Here is a 19,529-nt window from a genome sequence, read left to right on the forward strand (position 1 = left end):
ATCAGAAGATCCAACCTCCTCTTCTACACAGAGACCTAAGTCCAGCAGACAACTCAATCTCATCAAAACATGTCAGTAAGTCTGAAGTAAATAAACTGAGAACTGAAAGGAACGTGAGTCTTCCTAAGACTTCCTGATGCCAATAGTAAAACCTATAGAGCAGACTCTCAGTGCCCCGTGCACAGTACAGCTGGCTTTTTCAAAACTGCATTTGCCTAATGAGCAGTATAATGATATGATGACTCAAGCTGGAAGGATGTGTAATAATATTTTATTTTTTTTTAATTCAGCAGACTGTGGAATGCTTCATGAGTTTAGAAAGCAGCTGTGAATGTGATGGGCAGAGAAGGAGAACAGGCAACCTCCCTGTCCATTTTGATTTTAACTGATACAATTTCAACTATCTTGGTTGAAAATGGTTACAGACATGAGCAGGAGCTTTGCGCATACCCCGTCTGAAGTTTTAATCAAATTTTTATACGGAGTTGCGTGGAAGGCTGCTGAAAAGATGTAGAATGCCTTGCATTTTTACTAACATTATAGCATGGAGATTCTTTTTTAAAAACAGGCACACACATTTCACTTGTAAAACTCACCTTCAAGAGGAAAGATACGGTTCAGAAGACTCTTTTTCAGGATTTGGTACAATTAGCATCTAAAATGCAACAAAATATTCCAGCAGGGGTCTCATCTCTTAGGCTAGGCAACTCTGTTTCCTTTTCCATTCTTGCTCTGGTTCCTTGTTCAAAAAGTAATTTCCACTGGCATTTAAATGGTGAATCATGAAATTAGCAAACTGCACCCGTCCTGTACAGCGAGTACAGTGACACTGTGTTATCAGCTATCTAGTCATGACAAAGGGTTACTCTATCACTTCAGCATGTCCAGTATTGGACTTCCATTCAGCAGAAGGCTGAGTTTTTTTAAACTTGATATTTTAATTACTCACCCAGTGGTAACTGGTTAAGGTAAAGATTCTTCCAATCAGTTATATTCTTCTTCATGTTAATTGCAATCTCTTTCTTCACACAGAAACTTATTGACAAAGTACTTTAACATCCACTGCACTAGCTGAAATGAAATTGTGAATGATTTGTGACTAATATATAAGGATTAGTGGAAAACCAGCAGAAAGGATTACCCCATTTCAAATAAATTTGTGCTGCCACAGCTTTATTTAAATCCAATTTTTAAGACTTTTAGTAGTTAGAAATACATATATGACTTTAATGAAGAATCTGTAAATACAGGAATTTTTAAATTTCCCATGAAGCATAAAATTAATCTAGTTCCTGAAAAATGCGTATTAATCCACCTGGGCACTGGATTTGAAAAAAAAAAGAGAAATTCATTTCTTGTTCATGTGTACAAAAAAAGTAAAAATTTTCCAACTATCATGATGGTCCATCTTCTTCAGTCTTGTACAATAATCCAATTTCTGTACAAGACAACTAATGAAACTAATTAATTTACTTTTAAACTAAGCATATCTGTGGCTTGACCTGAAATGTTCCCTTCAAAGACTATGTAGGAGTTTATTGCAGTGAGCTTGGTATTCCTTACCTTTCAATGAAACTGAGAATTATAATTCCACACATTCTCAGAAGAGCACAAGGATTAATCACTGCGTCTGAAAAATCTCCTAATTTATATATCTATCTTTGCATATCTATAAATATATGAGCAGAACTACAAGATCAAGAAAAAACCCAACAAATGACAGCAACACTGTAAAAATAGTCAAGGGCTCCCTACTGCTTTCTGCATGACAGTAGTCATGAGGACAGATGTCTGTGCAAATTTTTCCATTTTATTGAAAAAAATAAAAAGGCTTCTGAACGGCTTAGGCATTTAGTAAGTTTGTGTCACCAGCCTTTGACTTTATTTGTTCTACCTGCTACTGATTTCCTGTATTTCTTTAATGCTTCAGTGGTTTCCAGTTCATCTGGTAACATGAAAGATAAGCAACAGCACAGCATTAATCCATAGACAGTTACTTATTCTTTTAAAAAAGAAAGGATGTTTTCAAGGGAAGACTTACACCATCAATCTCTTCTCTGGCTTTTCCTCATGACTGAGTAACAACTGAGGTATCTCTTGTTGCTGTTTTAGTTCTGGACCACAAAAATGATCCAAAATTATCCCAAATTTCCATTGTCAGTGTTCTTTAGTAATTTTAGCTATCTTAACTTACTTCTGAATTTATGATAGGTAGCGTTGATGCTTAGAGGCTAAAATGAATGCATATTCCCTCCTCTTCCAGTTCAGTGGGAAGTTTTCAGGGAACAAAGAATATAAACTTCTTTCATGTTCTTCTGCATGACAGTTGTTTTCAGAAAGATCTTAAACTGTAATTCTTTTAGACTAAACACATTATGAATTCTCTTTCTATACTTTAATTCTCCTAATATCACACGTTTTAATGAAATGCATTTTCAGTTTGTCGTCTAATGACCATTTGTCACATAAAACCCCCTCCACAACAGTACTTACTGTATCAGCCAATAATGACAATACTTTTTCTTTAGTTTCTTTATTTAAAATCAACTTTAATATCAGTTAATTTCAGTCATAAGAAACTGTTCTCTGACGTAATCTCACTATCAGAATCATAAACTCTTAACTATTTTTTTTAAGAAAATAATACAACTGTGCCCCACAAATTATGACAGAGCTTGAAAAGGAATACCTCTCTCTTTCTTACTACGTAATGAACACAATGTCATACAAGTACATAACAAAGCTATAGAAAAATCAGGAAAATTACTGAAAAACAGAAGCTTGCTGTGGGTTTTACCCTATTCAGATATTCTTTAATGGAAATAAACAATAAATGGCTTTATTCAAATAAATACATATTTTAATAGGTAAAATGAATCTGAAACATGAATTATTCCTGATTCAAAATTTCAGATTACACAAAAAGTCAGAATGATGGGCTATACTGGGTTGGTTACAAGAGTCTTTATTTTGCAAACTATACAGAGACAGTAAAAAAGAAAATATGTTATACTTCTAAATATTACATAGAATAAACATTAAATTTAGATTTGATGTCTAGAAATTAACTCAAATAAGAAACTGATCTTTTAAATTAACAATGGGAAACCAGTGATCCATTTTTGAAATTTTACAGCCTGTAGTAATACACTGTACAGGTCATGTCAATTTTATTGTGGGCAGAAAGCAACAGCCAGGGTATGAATGAAGATGATGGAGTCCTAAAATGTCTACACAATTAAATAACATGCTAACATAAATACAGTGATTAAAGTAATTTTCTCTACAGTCAAATCTTAAGTGCTACTCTACACAATAAGTATAATCTAGTCCACATGGTAATTACATAATAATAGGGAAAAATTAAAATAATCCATTTTCTTCATTCCAGCAGCAGTACCTATACTGGTATTCATTTGGTAATTGGGTGTGCTTAGCTATTGCCTAACATCCTATACTGGTATGCATGCTAAAACCTCTCTATTTCTATTTTGCAAGGCACCTTTACAATACGTTCTCTAAGTCTCTGCACGAGTAACAGAAAACGACATGAATTAAGATAAAAGAGCAAAACTATTTCCTGAATTAAGAAAATAAAAAGTATCATTATACATTTATTAAAAACTACCTTGGGTCAAGTGACAATAGTCTGAAATACAGTCATGTATAAAGGTAACACAATTTTAAGTAAATCTTTTTCCTCATGTAAATATTTTACACTAATCTGATTAGAGAGAAATGCAGAGAAAGAACAAAGGGTGAAGCAGCGTTTAAGTAAAAAATTATAAAGCTTATACTGCCCTGACATGAAAGAAAAAAATATAAGGAAGGACAAGAAAACTTTAGAATCACAGAGTTGGTGCATGTCCATGCTACTGCTTCTGAACAATCCTTTCAGTAATCTAGCCATTTTCTAAGAAAAATGTAACTACAAATGCAAACTCAAAGGAGGAGTTTGCTTTAGTTTTTCCTCCTGATAATGTTTCTCCATACCTTTGGTTAATTAAAGGCTGGTGAGATGCTACTTGTGCATCAATGTTTTTCTACTGCAATACACTTCTGATGTATAAAATGGACAACTTGCAAAGACTGCAAGGCCTAAAACACTGACAGAACTGAAGTTGAGTTACAGTATGTGTTCTGAAGAGGACATGCACAGTTCCAAGTAAGGGCAAATATTTTTTCACTAGAGTTTTAAAGAGACTGGTTGTCTTTATACTGTGTTTTGCACATTTATATTTTCAGTAGGACATAATTTTTTCTTCAGGCTAGAATTCCAATGTGTTTTCTTCAGCACAACGGCATTTAAAAACTCAAAAGCACATAATATAATTATTCTTATTTAGACAAAAAAGTCTATGACTCCAGCTGCAATGTTTGAAATAATCATACAAAATATACATATATATTTGTTAGAACCCTTTTGATCATGGAGAGCAAAGGGATTTTATGAAATGTCATCTTGTGAAACTTAGAAAGGTACAATACATGGACCCCCTAATATAATCAAATATATCCATCATGATCATCATCATCATCAACATCATCATCTCCTTCATCTTCATCATCATCTTCAATTTCGTCTTCATCATTCATTATTTCATCCTCATCATCTTCATCATCTGTCCATTCATGGAAATCGCCAGAAGCAAAATCACCTGAAGTCTCTAAATCGATAGCTAAAAAGGTATGATAGTTATAGAAAAGACTCACAAGATACGATAGATATTTATAGTATATTTTACATAAGCATACAAAAGGCACACCAGAATATTTACTTTCAGGACAACTACAGTGTGTGACATAAAAATAAAATATAAATAATATGAAGATTTTTTTGTCATAAAAGAAATCCATTTCAGTATTGAATGAATTTGTGTATGTTAACAAAAGGAGACAAATTTTATGGGTTTGTAGAACTATAATGAGTGCTAGGAACATCTGAAAAAAATTTAAATCCAACTTAAAGATGACCATCAAGACTACCGATAATATACATTGGTTGTTGTTCAGCTCTTATGTATTATTTGAACTATATCAAACTGTCCATTTATCTAGAAAGGATCCTGGATCAGAAGGACAATAGGCCTGAGCTTGTATCTCAAATACTGTGTTCCATTTACTTTCTGCTTCAGGCAATGTTCTTTTGTTGGAGAAGTGAAAAGGAGTCATATATGACTATTTGAAAAAAAAAACAAACTTTTTTTTCATATTTTAATCAAATAAACAGCAAATAAATGTGACATGGGAATTCTTGGACAAAGCTGCACAGTGCTGTAGGGAAGGGAAAAATAAGGGAAGATTTAGTGTGCTAAAAGCCTTTGGCAATTCCCTCAAATATGAACTGAAAAAAATGTCAAATTGAATTCACTAGCATGCTGATTACCCAAAGGAATTCCATCAAACATTCTGGGGCTTATCTAATGCTGCTCTAGAAAATTAATTTTTCCTGGGTTTATATACAGTATGTCAAGTATATATAAGGGGACTACTAATAGCTGACACAGTGACAGGAGTTCTAAAAAATAATGAAGTAATAACAATAACAAATTACAATTGTTATTTTTTTGTATCAAAATCTATGCAGCTGGGTCCCTCATTTGTTCTTACTTAAAGAATTTTAACATTGTTGGCAATCAAAGGGAGTGACACCTCTAAACCAAACACCACGAAGGGTTTTTAACTTACCACATTCTGCTGCGCCATTTGTTCTGGATCCTGTTACCTCATTACCATATCTGTCAACACACCAGCACTGCCCTATGCTTCCATGGCACTGACTTGGTTTGTAATACCCATCTTCATCACAGAAGGGGATGTACTGCCCTGTGATACATATACATAGTGAGTAAGTATATTGAAATCTATCTTTTAGCCAATGTAAGAATTACAGCAGGAAGTGACTACCTTTTGCTGTTTAATCATGCTAGAGTCTGCACTGACTTGTTTACTATTACTAAATTCAGTTAGCTGAAAGTGACTCAATAAATCAAATGTGGAAGGGAAAATAACACATATCAGTCTTGGACTGATTTCAAGAAATTAAGTGAGCAATCTTCCTTTAAAATTTTGTTGATCTGGTGATACACATGCCTTTCTTACTGAATGTCTTGGTCAAGATCTTCACTGTATTCTCAGGAAAAGGCTCAAATGTAGTAACCACTCCTGAATGAGAAGTTCTGTAATCTGCAGAGTACAAACAAGTCTGCTGAATAGTAAGGGCCAGGCTTCCTGGACTAATAAACTATCTGCTATAAGGAGCTAATTGTATTTAATATATATTTTACAAACTATTTAGTTAAATACTAATATTTAGTTATTTCACCACAGAAGACAAATGTAATGCAACACACCACCACTAACCGTCAAAAACAAATGTTAAATTTGCATTTATATGCACAAAAGGGATGTATTTTGTGAGGCAGTGACCTGCTTAAGGCTGAATAATCCACTGTTTTTCATTTGGACCAGAGCCCAAAACATTCATATTTGTATTTGTATTTGAAGTGTATAGTTCTTGTTAGAAACCATTCTCAGCAGAAATACAGTTTTGACTACTTTGGGCCAAGTATTTTATTGCAACTTTTACACAGTGGGTAACAGTAAAAGGAAGATTTTACACATCAGTAACATTGATACAGTGTAAACTGATTCACAACAAAGATTTCAATTACTTAAAGACTATTACGGTCGAAGGATCAGCAGAAATACTAATCTAGGAATGTCTTAGACTCTTTCCTCTATAACTGTAAAAATGTACCATCTATCAGGGTAATAAAACAGATGTAAGATCTTTTGGTAGGGAAGGCAATAAAACCAAGTTTAATAGTTTTCAAAAATTTCATAAATTTTGTTGCTGAAATTTACTGCGGTCTATCTTCATTGGATTAATATTGATTTTATGTTGCTCTTTCACTAGGGTTATTTATGTAAGCAATAAAACCTTCAAAAGGATGATCTATGGCTCACCTAGGAGCTTCTTTCCTCGTTGCTGCTTCTGAATGGTGCTGAGTTCTGTCTGGCAAGGTGGGTCTAAAATAACACAAAAAAAATATTACACAGGTTACACTGTACCTAGGACAGAACATAAGACTAAGTTTTCACAGTTTGCTGCATTTTAAGGTCACTCTAATTACTGATCTTAAGAAACACATCTGAAATGAATGAATTACTTCACCTTGCTATAGCTCCAGAATTATGAATCTGCACACCACCATGGATTTGTGCAGAAGGCCACTCCCAGTTAACTCATCTCTAAACGAGCTTCTATTCACTAGTCTGAAGGATGCTAGACCAAAATAGTAACTCCACCACATGCTATTTTATCAGTGTACAAATACCACAATGCAACTATGAAGCTTTCCTCATGTATGGGTTAGAAACAGGATAGCTCTTTTAATTTCTTCCCTTTTGTCCTTGTTACAAGTCTTGCCCAAGGTTTGTAATTCACATACTACACTACAAAAATAAGACTTTTTCTTCACTGAAGTCTGCAAGATTGCGATTCTATGGCAACAATTTACAACTGAATCCCAAGGATACAAAGCCTCAAGTTCAGCACACTTAACTTAAAAATGTTGGCCAAACTTTGGATGGTTCTAAGAGGCAGAATAGGTATTAAAATTCAGTTTTCCATTCTTCAGATATAGATTACTTCATTGCATAGTATATCAGACCATTAGTACAAGAGCATTTCCCATTCTGAATCCACACTAATATTAATGAGTTTACTCACATGTGTCTTTCCCTTATACTGTTTCCAGACAAAATCTTACATACCACGAATATTAAATACATTTTCCATTTTCTCAGACAACTTTGCCATGTAAAGTCTTCTGAGCTAGTTTAAAGATGAGCGAGACTGCCCTAGTTTATTGATGAAGAACACAAGCAAGACCAGAAGCAAGTCACTGTAGGGCACTCTGGTGACAAATGCCTAGATGAACCGGGGATCACAAATAAATTTCTGGTAAACACAGAGCCTCTTGGCTGGCACAACCTAGATATACCAATAGGCCTTTGGTATTAATCATGAGCTTTTAAATAAAATCTAGAAGACAACACTAACCCCTTACTGACAGCCATCTGTTAATTCCTCTTAGCTTTACATTTTAAATACCATTTACATATCCAGTACATTTAAAGAAGCTTGGAAACATTTCCACTGGACAGAACTCTGTCGGGCCAGTTTTTTCACACTAAACCTATAATGATTCCTTTTAGCAAAGGCCTTAAAAGTAGGCTCCACTTTCAAAATGCTGTTCGCAGGAGTCTCAGTGCCAGAACAAATTTTCAGGAGTTGTATTTCTAGACAACCAAACAACTTTCTGTGTGTGCTCTTGAAAAGTCATTGGAATTGGATATACTTTTGTGAGGTTTGGGGTTTAAGAATTTAGTCTTTGAGTATTTGCTGAGGTTACATAAAGTTTTATTTCTTTTGTTATAAGAAGTGCTTTTATGATGATCATGCTCACCGTTCGCCACAGATGTTCACTACTTTTCAAAACTAAGGTTTCTGTCTTTCCTGATATTTCAAGAGTTAAACTCTCAATTCTGCAACATTCTGAGAATCACTTATTTCAATTAATCATTAATCTAATAAATGACATTTATCACACAAGGCTAGAAGGATCTAGGATTGGGGTGGATTTGGCAGTGTTAGATTAACAGTTGGATTATGTTACAGAACCTTTCCCACCTGGTCTAGTTAATCTTACTCTATCCTCCAAAAGCAATGGGAAATATTCTGAAGGAGAAGAACTAGTTAAAGGAGAAAAACACATGTATTTTTTTCCACAGAAAAAAAATCCTAAATCAGAAACACAGATCTAAACACATGAGCACTAACCTGTGGAAAAGTAAAAATTATGGACTATGCCTAAAGAACAAAACTCTTCATTTATACCTAAAAATCTTTGGTGACATAACTAAAAAAAGGAATACCACTAACCAAGAGGTAACAAGGCAACATGAGAAAGTTGCTTACCCAAAACTCTCTTCTTCTCAGAAGCTAGGTCTTCAAGATTCACATTTAAGCTTTGCTTCTCAGGATAAAAGCAGCAAAAACTCTTAACAATACTAAATCACTCTGGTGCTAAAAACTGTCAGAGAACAGCAGTCTAGAAGTTGAACCATTTTCTTTGGTCCACAGCTTATCCATTTTCCTCTGCCCCCTAATCAAAATGCTTCCTTCTTTATCTTCCAGTTAGTTCCGAAGTTGGAAAAGCTTTCTTTTAGATTTCTGAACTTACTTCAATAAAAAAAGAAGAACTGGACCACTTCTGGCAGTCCTGAGCCAAAGAGAAAAAAACTCCTTTAAAAAAATCAGTGTGGTGGCTTCCTCTGAAATAGCAATTAACCTGACATCAATCTTTCTGATAACCTGAATACAAATAATTTACCTCATTACCTTGATCCTTAATCTACTTCCACAGATGTGTCAGAAATCATCTTTCTGACAATATCACTGTGTATTTATGAGTGATTCAAGAAGCACATAACACCAGCCACCAGTGCTCCAAGTACTCATGCACACCAGAGTATCCCATGCTGTTAACCATATTGACACCAATATTGTTGTGTCAAGAGATGCTTCAAGGCTTTGATTTACCAAAATGGCACATTAACAGAGCAATTCGAGTAAAACAGGTAGATTTGATAAGGAATGTCTATCAGACATGTCTTAAGGAGTTGTTACTCACAAAATGTGCCTTCACTTCTTTTCCATCTTACTCGTTTACAAAAGAGTGATTTTCCATCTATGGAGCCCTTAGGTTATGGAAAATGGACCACCGCAGATTAGGCTGCCTTGTTATGTCTTGCCTGTGCTTCGGGCCAAGCATTGTAAATTGCTCTTGGACATTCCCGGCTTTTACTTTAGGGATCTGAAACATCAACACTACACTTCAAGAATTCTTTCAGGGGACCTCATTTGTGATCATGTATCTTGATACACCTTCCTGTATAACCATCTATAAATATATTTGAAAGTCCTTGCAATCTGAAGACTGAAAAATACGAATCATGATAATTATTCTTCTGTAAGATTGACTGTTTTTAAAGTCATGATGTCTTCCAGGCATGACAGTCAGAAGAGCCTGTAAGAAAATGCATTAGAGAAGTGCTGGACTAAGATCCATGCAGAGGCCTGCAGTAAAGAAATACCTAGGTGCTAAGCATTATTATTCCCAGCAAAATTGGGTAGTCTACTACTCTGAATCAGTGATGCAAGAAAACAACGTTGCAATAACGATGAATCACTGGCAGAAAAAAATTCAACCTACAAAAAGGCTAACATTGCAAAGGGCTCAGCCTTTAGGCAAGCACGGAAAGTGCCAAGTTCACATCAAACAACTAAGAAAGCAAGTTCTCAAGATGGGCACTGAAGCACTTACATGAATTACTGTTGAAACTCAAGGGCAATAGCAATCAAAGCATACTGGGCAAAGTGCAGATTTTGAAGTGTTGCAGAAATGGATTATGGTTGTCTTGGATGTATCTCAGAAATACTAAGCTACATTTAAAGCAGAATAAAGCAAGAAAAATCACAATAAACATCACTGAGTTTTATGTAAGTGTTAAAGCATTAGTCAAGGCAGGACAGCTACTACACGAAGATCATCTTCCCCACAAGACAGATCTGACTTCAGTATTCCTAAGAAGTTGCTTATATTGACTAGAAGTTTTGAGCAATGTGCAATAATGGGCCAAGTGTAGTGTAATGCATCATGACAAATCTCAAGCAGAAAGAAAGAATGGAGAAGAGTTGCAAGTACTTCTCTGATCCTGACAGTCTTGCATCATGAAGTTAAGATCAAAGACCATGAGGGCTTCTCAGATAATGACTCAAGTAAATACCATGAGCTTTAAAAAAGCACAATGAAATTGCTATCCCCGTGTGAAACATATTGTTGACTAAATTTTGTTTTCACTTTTGAACATCATTAATCAAGAACAGTGCTGTAAAATCATTGGTCTGCCCAGAAAGCAGCTATTAAGCTCAACGAATACAGGGAGCTGCTCCACACAGCTTGAAGCATTCTGTTAATATCAACTTATTTTACTAAGCATCAGAAAGAAGTCACTGAATTTTTCTACTTTGACATCTCTTTGCTATTAATAGCAAAGGTTTAGTTAAAGGACTTATTTAGATTGCGCAATCAAGTGAAGCATAACCAGTCATGAGCATATTTCAAGGTTCAGTGTAATGCTGCAAATTACAAATAGAAAATTCAGTGGGACTCTAATAGTAGGAGTTAGGACTCACATAGTTGTGCCAGAGTCAATAACAAGACAAGACCAAAGAAGACTATAAGCTTCTTTTTTAATCTTACACCAAAAAAGAATACAAATTTTGATGACTGTGCTAATTTGGAAGGATAAAGTGAATGTCTAATCTGCAAGGTAATCTTAATATGTAAAAAAATATAAAGCCGAATAAAAAGGTTAGTCACACACATATGCAGATTGTTCTCATCTTTTACCTTGCTGTCTTTGGAAGCAGTAGCACCACTCATTGTTAGATATCAAACTGTCTTTGTACGTGTCACATGAATTGAAGAACGCCCTGGTGCATGGCTCATTCTTGTCAAGGTAAATGCTTCCAAGTTCTGACTGGTCCAACAACAGGTCATAGTTCGTATCAAGCCTATTGAACATCCAGCCAAGGGAGTCTTTGCAAATTGGCAAAATGCTGGTATCAAATCCTAAGAGGCAAAACAGAAATAATAAAAATTATATAGCAGGAAAGATAGAGCAGCTGCTGAGCTCAGCCACCACCAAAGAATGCTGCATCATGGAAAACAGCTCTGGTGGTACACAGACACAGTACATAAACAGTATGTGCTCTTGAAATACCACATAAAAATTATACGTCAGATTCAATTTAAGTCACTAAATCACCCTATTAACAAAATTAATCTCACCATCAGTCTCCAAGCATTTAGAAATATAAGTTTTCTTGTCAAATGTTATACCTACTGCATACATGTTGCATACATTAATAAATGATACACAATGATTTCCTGGAAAATAAGTACGTTGAGGAATTTAAGTGATATTATAAATCAGGATACTGAAACTTAAGTGATTTCCAAAGTTTGCAGAACTAAGAAGAGAATAAATTCCAGTTAACTTGTTGGAGTCCATGGGTTTTTTTATTCCGTTAATGTAAATTTAAATCTATGAAAAAGTAACAAGATAGTCAGCCTCAGCAATGCCTTAAAAGTTGTATTTCATATTTAGCTGGTGTACCTTCTGTCTTTGAGGAAACCATGGACAAGATAATTGCTAAGAGCAGCCAGCTGCCAGCATCAGACCTGTCAATACAGCTTGCATCTCTTCCTAAATCATTTCTCCGAAAAAGGTCATCTGGCACAGGCCAAGATAACCACTCCTGTGGCCTGAGCTCAGACTTCATGTTTCTATTTCCTGCATGAACTTTAAAGTACATGCAGACTTGCATATGGACATGAATGGGAAATTCAGAAACTGTCAGGCCTGTTGCCTGTATCAAAGACATGATCTGCATCCCATATACATGCAGTTTTTAGCTTGTTCATGTCCTATGGGGTCGTGCATGTGGCCAGACATTCAAGTATACATGCTAGTACAGAATGAGACTTAGTGTTACTAAATATTACTCTTCTGAGAACTTTAAAGTTAAAACTGAAAGTGGTAGACACGGGTTCAGGAAAGCTGACATGAAAGCACACAAGAATTCTCAATTTCTATTACTGTTAAAAATCAAGCCTGCCTGCCTTTGTTGTTGTTCTAATAACACTAGAGAAATCTGAAAAACACTTCTATACTGCTAAAACAGGTCAGCTTAGATAACTTGGAAAACCCAGTAATTGTATTTAGAAGTCAGCAGATTTTCTCTTAGAGATATATATATATATCTGCATATGTAGGTGTCCACACTATGGCAGAACAACTGTTTCAGAAAGGAAAAGAAGAAAGCTGATAGTATGAAAAACTCCTTGTGGAAGTCAGACATTTCCCCAGAAATCCTCAATCAAGTATGATTTTTTTTATCAGGGTGATCTCACTTTTTCTTGTTCCTTGATGATCTGTTGCATTAATTATTTTTTCTGTTTGAGAGAAAAAAAACAGAAAAAAGAAAAACCAAAAAAGAAAGCCAGTCATTTGATATTTATGATATTGTCCATGTGTTTAACACAATTTGAACACATAGCCAAACATTCAGCCCATGATCTATGTCTTCCTTCCTCTCCAGCTCCTGATAACACATCAAAACGAACTTACTTCCTGTGGATTATGAAGAGCAATGAGATACAGGACTCAACAAAATTAACAGGGATATATAGCAGATGTGCTACTCAATTTTATCTGTAAAAGATATAAAAAATATTCAATAGTTGTTTCTGATTAGAAAAATTCTGGAAGGTTCCTCCATCTTAAAACATTTTATTTAAGGATAAATATGCAGTGATTATTTATGTATAAGGCTCTTTTCCTGAAGGCCTCTTTACACCTTCTCTCCTAGTCCTGCTTTTAGCTAGATATCCTCCCCATGACCTTGGATTCAGAAACAGCTGACATGAAACATATTGTCATCTATCCTGCCTTTTCTGTATCTGCATGACAGGAGAAATGATTCTTGTGCTCAAATTTTTTCTGAATTTAGTACTCTGGCCAGCTCACCAAACTGTAAGAGAAAGGCCAGAAAAAGGACAACCACGAGGAGACAGATTCTAATTAGTAAGATGTCAGCTAGAAGGGAATATAAGATAAAAGCCACTTTAAAAGTGTATCCAGGTGTATCTTGTGGGTCAAAGTAACTAACAGTAGATAATACATCTGCATGTGGAATTTTAAGCATAAGTTTATTGAAAGAGGCATACTGTCAAGTTTGGGACAAAGTATTTTTAAATCAGTGTTTGTGGTCCAAGCTGGCAAAGCTCACGTCATAAAGTACTTTGCATTTTAAAGTAATAGAAGATAGTTTTATGTACTTAATAATCTATACTAAGGAAAAAACAGAAAAACCCCAAAACAACTGCTATTTTACCTCTCAGTCAGTTTCAAATTATACTCTAAAAAGAAATAAATTTATCTCAAGAACAGTGAAAGAACACTGAACATTTCAAAGGTCACATGAGTAACTAAATTAAGTTTGGAACAATATTATAGAACAGCATAAAATTTTATCCCTATTTTTTTCTTGATTACCATAATATGCATTAGTCTGTGACTGAGTTCATCCTCTGTTCCCATCCTCAATTTTTTTTCACACTTCTTCCTATACAGCTTTTAGATTTTTTTAAAAGTGTGCCTAATAGAGAAAAGGCTGGTGCAACATCACTAATTGCATTTTGTCATAGTTAAGGACAGAGCTTAAAATTATAAAAATTACATTGGAGTCAGCAATACCACTGAACAACAGATGATTTTATTACAGATCACTGATATCAACAGGATAGCACGAGAAAAATGTCACTATATTCTAATGTTTACAATAAATCCAGTTCAATGTAACTACAGTTTAATATTTAAATATAGTTTGAAGTTTGATATTCAGGACATACTCTTCCCAGAAAACAGGAATATGTTATTACTGGTACATCAGAACTAATAAACCTACTTCAAACAATAACATTTCATGTTAAGATTTTTTTTGCTATTTCCAAGCTTTGAAAATAAAGCTTACACTTATTTAAGCTGTCATAACCTATTAAATAGCATTATATGCTGGAGAAAAAACACTGTGGGTCATGGGGTCTAGTTTTCTATTAAATAAGTGTTTGATTCAATAATTTCTAAAACTGACCATGCTTTACCTTGAAAGTAGTTTATGTTTCTTTTTTCAGTTTCATTATGAAGTAGTTTGTAATTTCATTTATAGCCCGGGTATATTTGTTGTTGGTTTTACTATTTTTTGTTGTTGTTCCTTTTCCTTTGATCTATACAATTTCAGTGTTTTAAATACAGAAAAATCACATATCTTCTTAGTTCTCATTTATCTTGTTTCATAAAGCCAAAATATTTCATAACCATCAGTCACTGCAGTATGGAAATGTCTGAAGTCTAAGTCAAATATTAGTTTTGGTGAAATAAATAAAAATGGCTCAAGTATTTGAGAGGTAAGCCAGGCAGGTGTTGACAGAGATAGAAGCAGCTTTGTTTGAAATAAAATGGAGCAGTCCACCTCTTCTAGAGCTGATATACCACAAAAAGATCATCACCCTCAGTTCCATGTGCACATTATCAACTCTTGGAGATTTCTGTGGTAATGTCAAATAATTGGTTGATCTTATAAGAACCCTGAAGGAACTGTCCCAATTTAAGATTATCAGAAGTACTTTCTCTTGGCAATGATCTTCTTCCCCTATTTCAATATTGATAAAAAAATACATCTGTCAGTCTGGAAGATGATATACTTGAGAAAAAGAGACAGAAAAGCACTGAAGTACATACCCAGAATTTAACATCCACTAACATGTTTGACACATGAAGGGCTCAGGTGATACAGAACTAAGAAACAAAAAACAACTAGGTGACATAAAACTAGGTCATTAGTTGCCCAATCACACATTACATATATTATTACTTTAAGCACCAACTAGAATACTGTTTTTAGATATTATTCAGAGTTGTGACACAATACAACAAGCAGAAGCTAAGGGTGAAGAATTGAATGAGAGTAATTTATTCCTGATGATCAAGTAACAGGACATTATACTGAGGAGAGCAAAAACTGCTGCTCAGATAACTAAATCATGAAAGATTTTCTCTCATTTTAACCACTTATATAAAATCTATTTCCATGTACCATAATGAAATGAGCTTTTATGCACGTATTTCTGAACACTGACTAGAAAAATTTGAAATACCAGCTTAAGCTCTTTTCCTCGGACAAAACAATCCCAAGGGAAAAGTTATTAAGAAATATAGCCCTCTGCCATGGCTTACACAGTAGGCATTCAAAACATTTGCTCAAAAGGAACCAACAGAAATGTGCCTGTTTCTAGTTATTTCTCAGGGGAGGATTTCAACTCTTAGTAAATATAATCTGCTTTCCAAGGTGAAACTATTGTTTGCCTGCTTATTAAGCACATAAATAAACGCTTGTGTACACTGAGGAAAACAGATTTTGACATTATGTGGAAACTGAAAACAGCTTACATATATACATAGGGCTCACATATTGCATTATATAGGAATTATTTATCCAATACACCAAAACCCACACAATTCCTTCCAATACCAGTACACTCTGAAACAATAAAAGGCATTGACATAATAGACCTGTGAGCTAACACGTGCTCTCTGCCAGAGTTCTGACTGACATCTGGACCATGGATTTTACTTGTTCAGTGTGCAAGCTGCATAGCTAGAAGGTTTTTAGTTGTAATGGGTTTTTTAAATATTTTGGCTAGCAGAACAGCTTAGGCCTACTACAAGCTGGGACAATGTTTTCCTTCCTAATGTAATTGGGACTGACCCCAGCAGGAAAGACTAAAATAAAGAGGACTAAGCAGATGTGAATGCCTTCTGTCATAATTGATCACAGAAGTGCTAATCTAGGTGAGCCTCATCTGGCTCCACGCTCCCCCAAGAAGGAGACAGCGTTAACACTCTCTGTCACCTGTCTCAAGCTGCAATGTATTCCTTCTCACTATGTTTACGAAAACAGGAGCAGAGCCTGGGTTAGGGCAAGAGAATCATAGAATATTCTGAGCTGGAAGGGACCCACAAGGATCATCGAAGACCAGCTCCTGGCCCTGGGGAACATGGTACCTGGGGAAGGCACGAAACAATAAACCTATAATAAACCTAGGAAAACTGACTCTCATTTCACAACAAAAGGTACAAGAGAAAGAAATAAAGCACAGCTGCAAAGTCTCAACACCTGTGACAGTCTGCGTCCTGAAGTCTCTCCTTTTCCAGAAAGTTTTAAACAATTTTATGTGGGGTGGGGAGCAAGATGAATCCTATAGCTGGAGGCTATCAGTTTCCTAATACCTTAGAAGTTAAGCTGAAATGTATTATTTGGGACACCAGATTGACCATTTTATTAACAGGTGTGACTGCTAAAGAAAAGAAGTTATCTGAGGAGCAAGAAGTAAAATCAAATGTTATAATACACATCTACATATACCTCATTATGCATAAGAATAATTCTGTAAGCAAGAATGCCAAAACCAACTTCAGTCAACAACACTGATTCAGTTCATTCAGAGTCGAACTTTTAAGTAGCGATAGATTAATTAAAATCCTTGACCAGAATTACTTTTATGCTGGATTTCTTCTTCCAGACTCTTGCATTAAGGATGCCTTTACATAAGCTAACCTGACAGATGCAGAAATTCATCAATAGAACCTTTTCTTTCTAGCAAACTAGAATTACAGTTCAGGTTTCCAGACTGTAAGGATTTGCGGTACAGGTTATGTGACATTTTCTGAGATAATCTCAGGTATTAGACAAATTCTCAGGCAGTCAGCCTTTTGAAGATATCAAAAATGTTGTTTAAAACCACAATTCTTTCTAGCTCTTTTTACTATAAAATTATTATATGGAAGAGTACTGACAAGAGTAAGGAAAATCTTATTGTTCTGCTTACAAATTCTGTCTGTATCTCAGGGTTTCCAAATATGCTTCAGCAATGAAAATGAGGGAAATGTAATTTATCACTGCATGTCAGCTTTCCTTTGTCAGTAAGGAACTTAGGATAGTCAGAAAAAAATAAAAACCTCCAAATAAAGATCTGGATTTTCTTATTTTATTTACTTTTCTTTATGAAAACGGTCATTTCCTGCTGCAAGTTTGTATGGGAATCTGCCAATTTTAGTGCAGTAATACCTCGCTATGGCACTTCTATGGAAGTTCTAGACAAGGCAATTATAAGTAATTTTCTTTCAGACTTCTTGTATTTTTATGCAATTTTCAAAATTATTAGTGTATTAGACTCCAAATAATCATATTATTCCAAAGTCATAAGAAGATTCTGTTCTACCCTTGGCCTCTGGTCTTTCATGTTCTAACATGACAAGGCGCATAAGTAAATAGACTTCTGAATTCATAGCTTTGAAAATAGACTGCCTGTTAGCAGAAATATTTGTGGGACTATGGTATTTTTGTGCTTTGCATACAATGCATTAATTTTGGTTTTTATCACACAAAATTAATATAGAAATAGACCAATACTTTAATAGATTTTAAATAAGTACATAAAATGTCACTTTATTTTTCAACTCCATATTTTCCTACACACATAGGAAAAATAATGGGAGCATTATTGCAGCATGGGGGTAAAGTATCATTTTCCCCTGAGTGTTGTCTATTTAGACCTTAAATGGCCTGAGGAAAACATTTAAGTGTTTATACAGCATTGATAATAATTATACTACTAGATATATTCCATTTGATCACATATGGACACAAAAGGGATTTTGGAAATAAAACCCTATTATTTTTTGGAAATATTCTAGTCTAAATTACTAATAATGTTCAGCTTTGGAAAAAACTAAGTATTGGTACGCCAGAATCACCTTCTTCTAAAAACACAACAATGTAGGCATTTTACATTCATAACTTTTTATCAGCATACTGATGGCTCTAGCAGAACAACTTAAACACTACTGCTTAGTTTGCTCAGAAGTAATATTGATGATTTTGTGGATTAATGTGGACTATGTAATAGCTGGAACAACTCTGAGAAATACCAGCAAGGCACTGTAAATTTGCACCACATCTACCTTGGTCAGAAGGACTGTGCCCAAGTCTTTTAATAAATCCTATCCCAAGTGTCACCAGAGAGACTGAAACAGAAAATTCCTAAATACAAACAGACAACCAGAAAGTATGTCACAAATTGCTTTCTTAAATGCAGAATCGGTTTTTCAGTGAGGAAGGAACTTTATGACAAGAATAAAGGATAGCCTGGGGGAAAGGGTGCCCAAATAGATGTTTAGCTTCCCAAGGGTTACAAACAGCTCCACGGATTTGATAGAACAAATACAACTCTCAAAGAGGAAGCTGCATTCAGGTGTTTTTTTGGTCATATTTGTTCTGTACAGACCACTGAGTTTCATGTGCTAAGTACAAATTCATTATACATGATAAGTTCTTTGCAAGATTTATTCATAAGTGTAGCTTTCTGATGTCCCCAAAACAGGGCCTGGATGGCCCTGCTATATTTAGGTATCGATATGCCTGAATATCTTCAACCTGCTATGACTTTGGAGAGAGACTTTGAGGGGTATTATTCGAGAGCTTAGCTCTTCAAGAAAAATTTTAACAATTGCTTCATGTTATTAGACAGGACATTACCATGTTGAATTGTGTTATGGGTTCACCTAGGTGGGCCTAGATTTGGGCTCTGAAGTTTGGACTAGGCCGAAGCTGTCAGCTGACTTGAGCTGGGCTGAGCTAACAGCTGACCTCTTCTAGCCAGTAAGTTTGTATTCCATACCACATTATGACATCATCTCCAGGGAAGTAGGAACCAGTGTGGGAGTGGTTAAGGCAGTCGCTTCTCAGCCCTCCTCTTGGGAGGACGCACGAT

The 19,529-nt window shown here is 35.1% G+C and overlaps 1 protein-coding gene across 5 annotated transcripts in view; it reads right to left on the reverse strand.

Annotated features, from left to right (window-relative positions):
* Positions 1-2,533: 2,533 nt before the first annotated feature.
* SPOCK3 (SPARC (osteonectin), cwcv and kazal like domains proteoglycan 3) overlaps positions 2,534-19,529 on the reverse strand; it is a 180,315-nt gene continuing 163,319 nt past the window's right edge. For all 5 annotated transcript variants that reach the window (XM_071555166.1, XM_071555164.1, XM_071555168.1 and 2 more), the window contains 4 exons: positions 11,484-11,705; positions 6,970-7,032; positions 5,689-5,826; positions 2,534-4,679 (listed from right to left, as the gene is read on the reverse strand). In XM_071555166.1, coding sequence (XP_071411267.1) covers positions 4,507-4,679; positions 5,689-5,826; positions 6,970-7,032; positions 11,484-11,705 — 596 coding nt within the window. In that variant the 3' untranslated portion in view covers positions 2,534-4,506. The remainder of the gene's footprint in view (positions 4,680-5,688; positions 5,827-6,969; positions 7,033-11,483; positions 11,706-19,529) is intronic.

The sequence above is a fragment of the Pithys albifrons genome, chromosome 5 (genome assembly GCF_047495875.1).
Source record: "Pithys albifrons albifrons isolate INPA30051 chromosome 5, PitAlb_v1, whole genome shotgun sequence".
NCBI classification, from domain to species: Eukaryota; Metazoa; Chordata; class Aves; order Passeriformes; family Thamnophilidae; genus Pithys; species Pithys albifrons.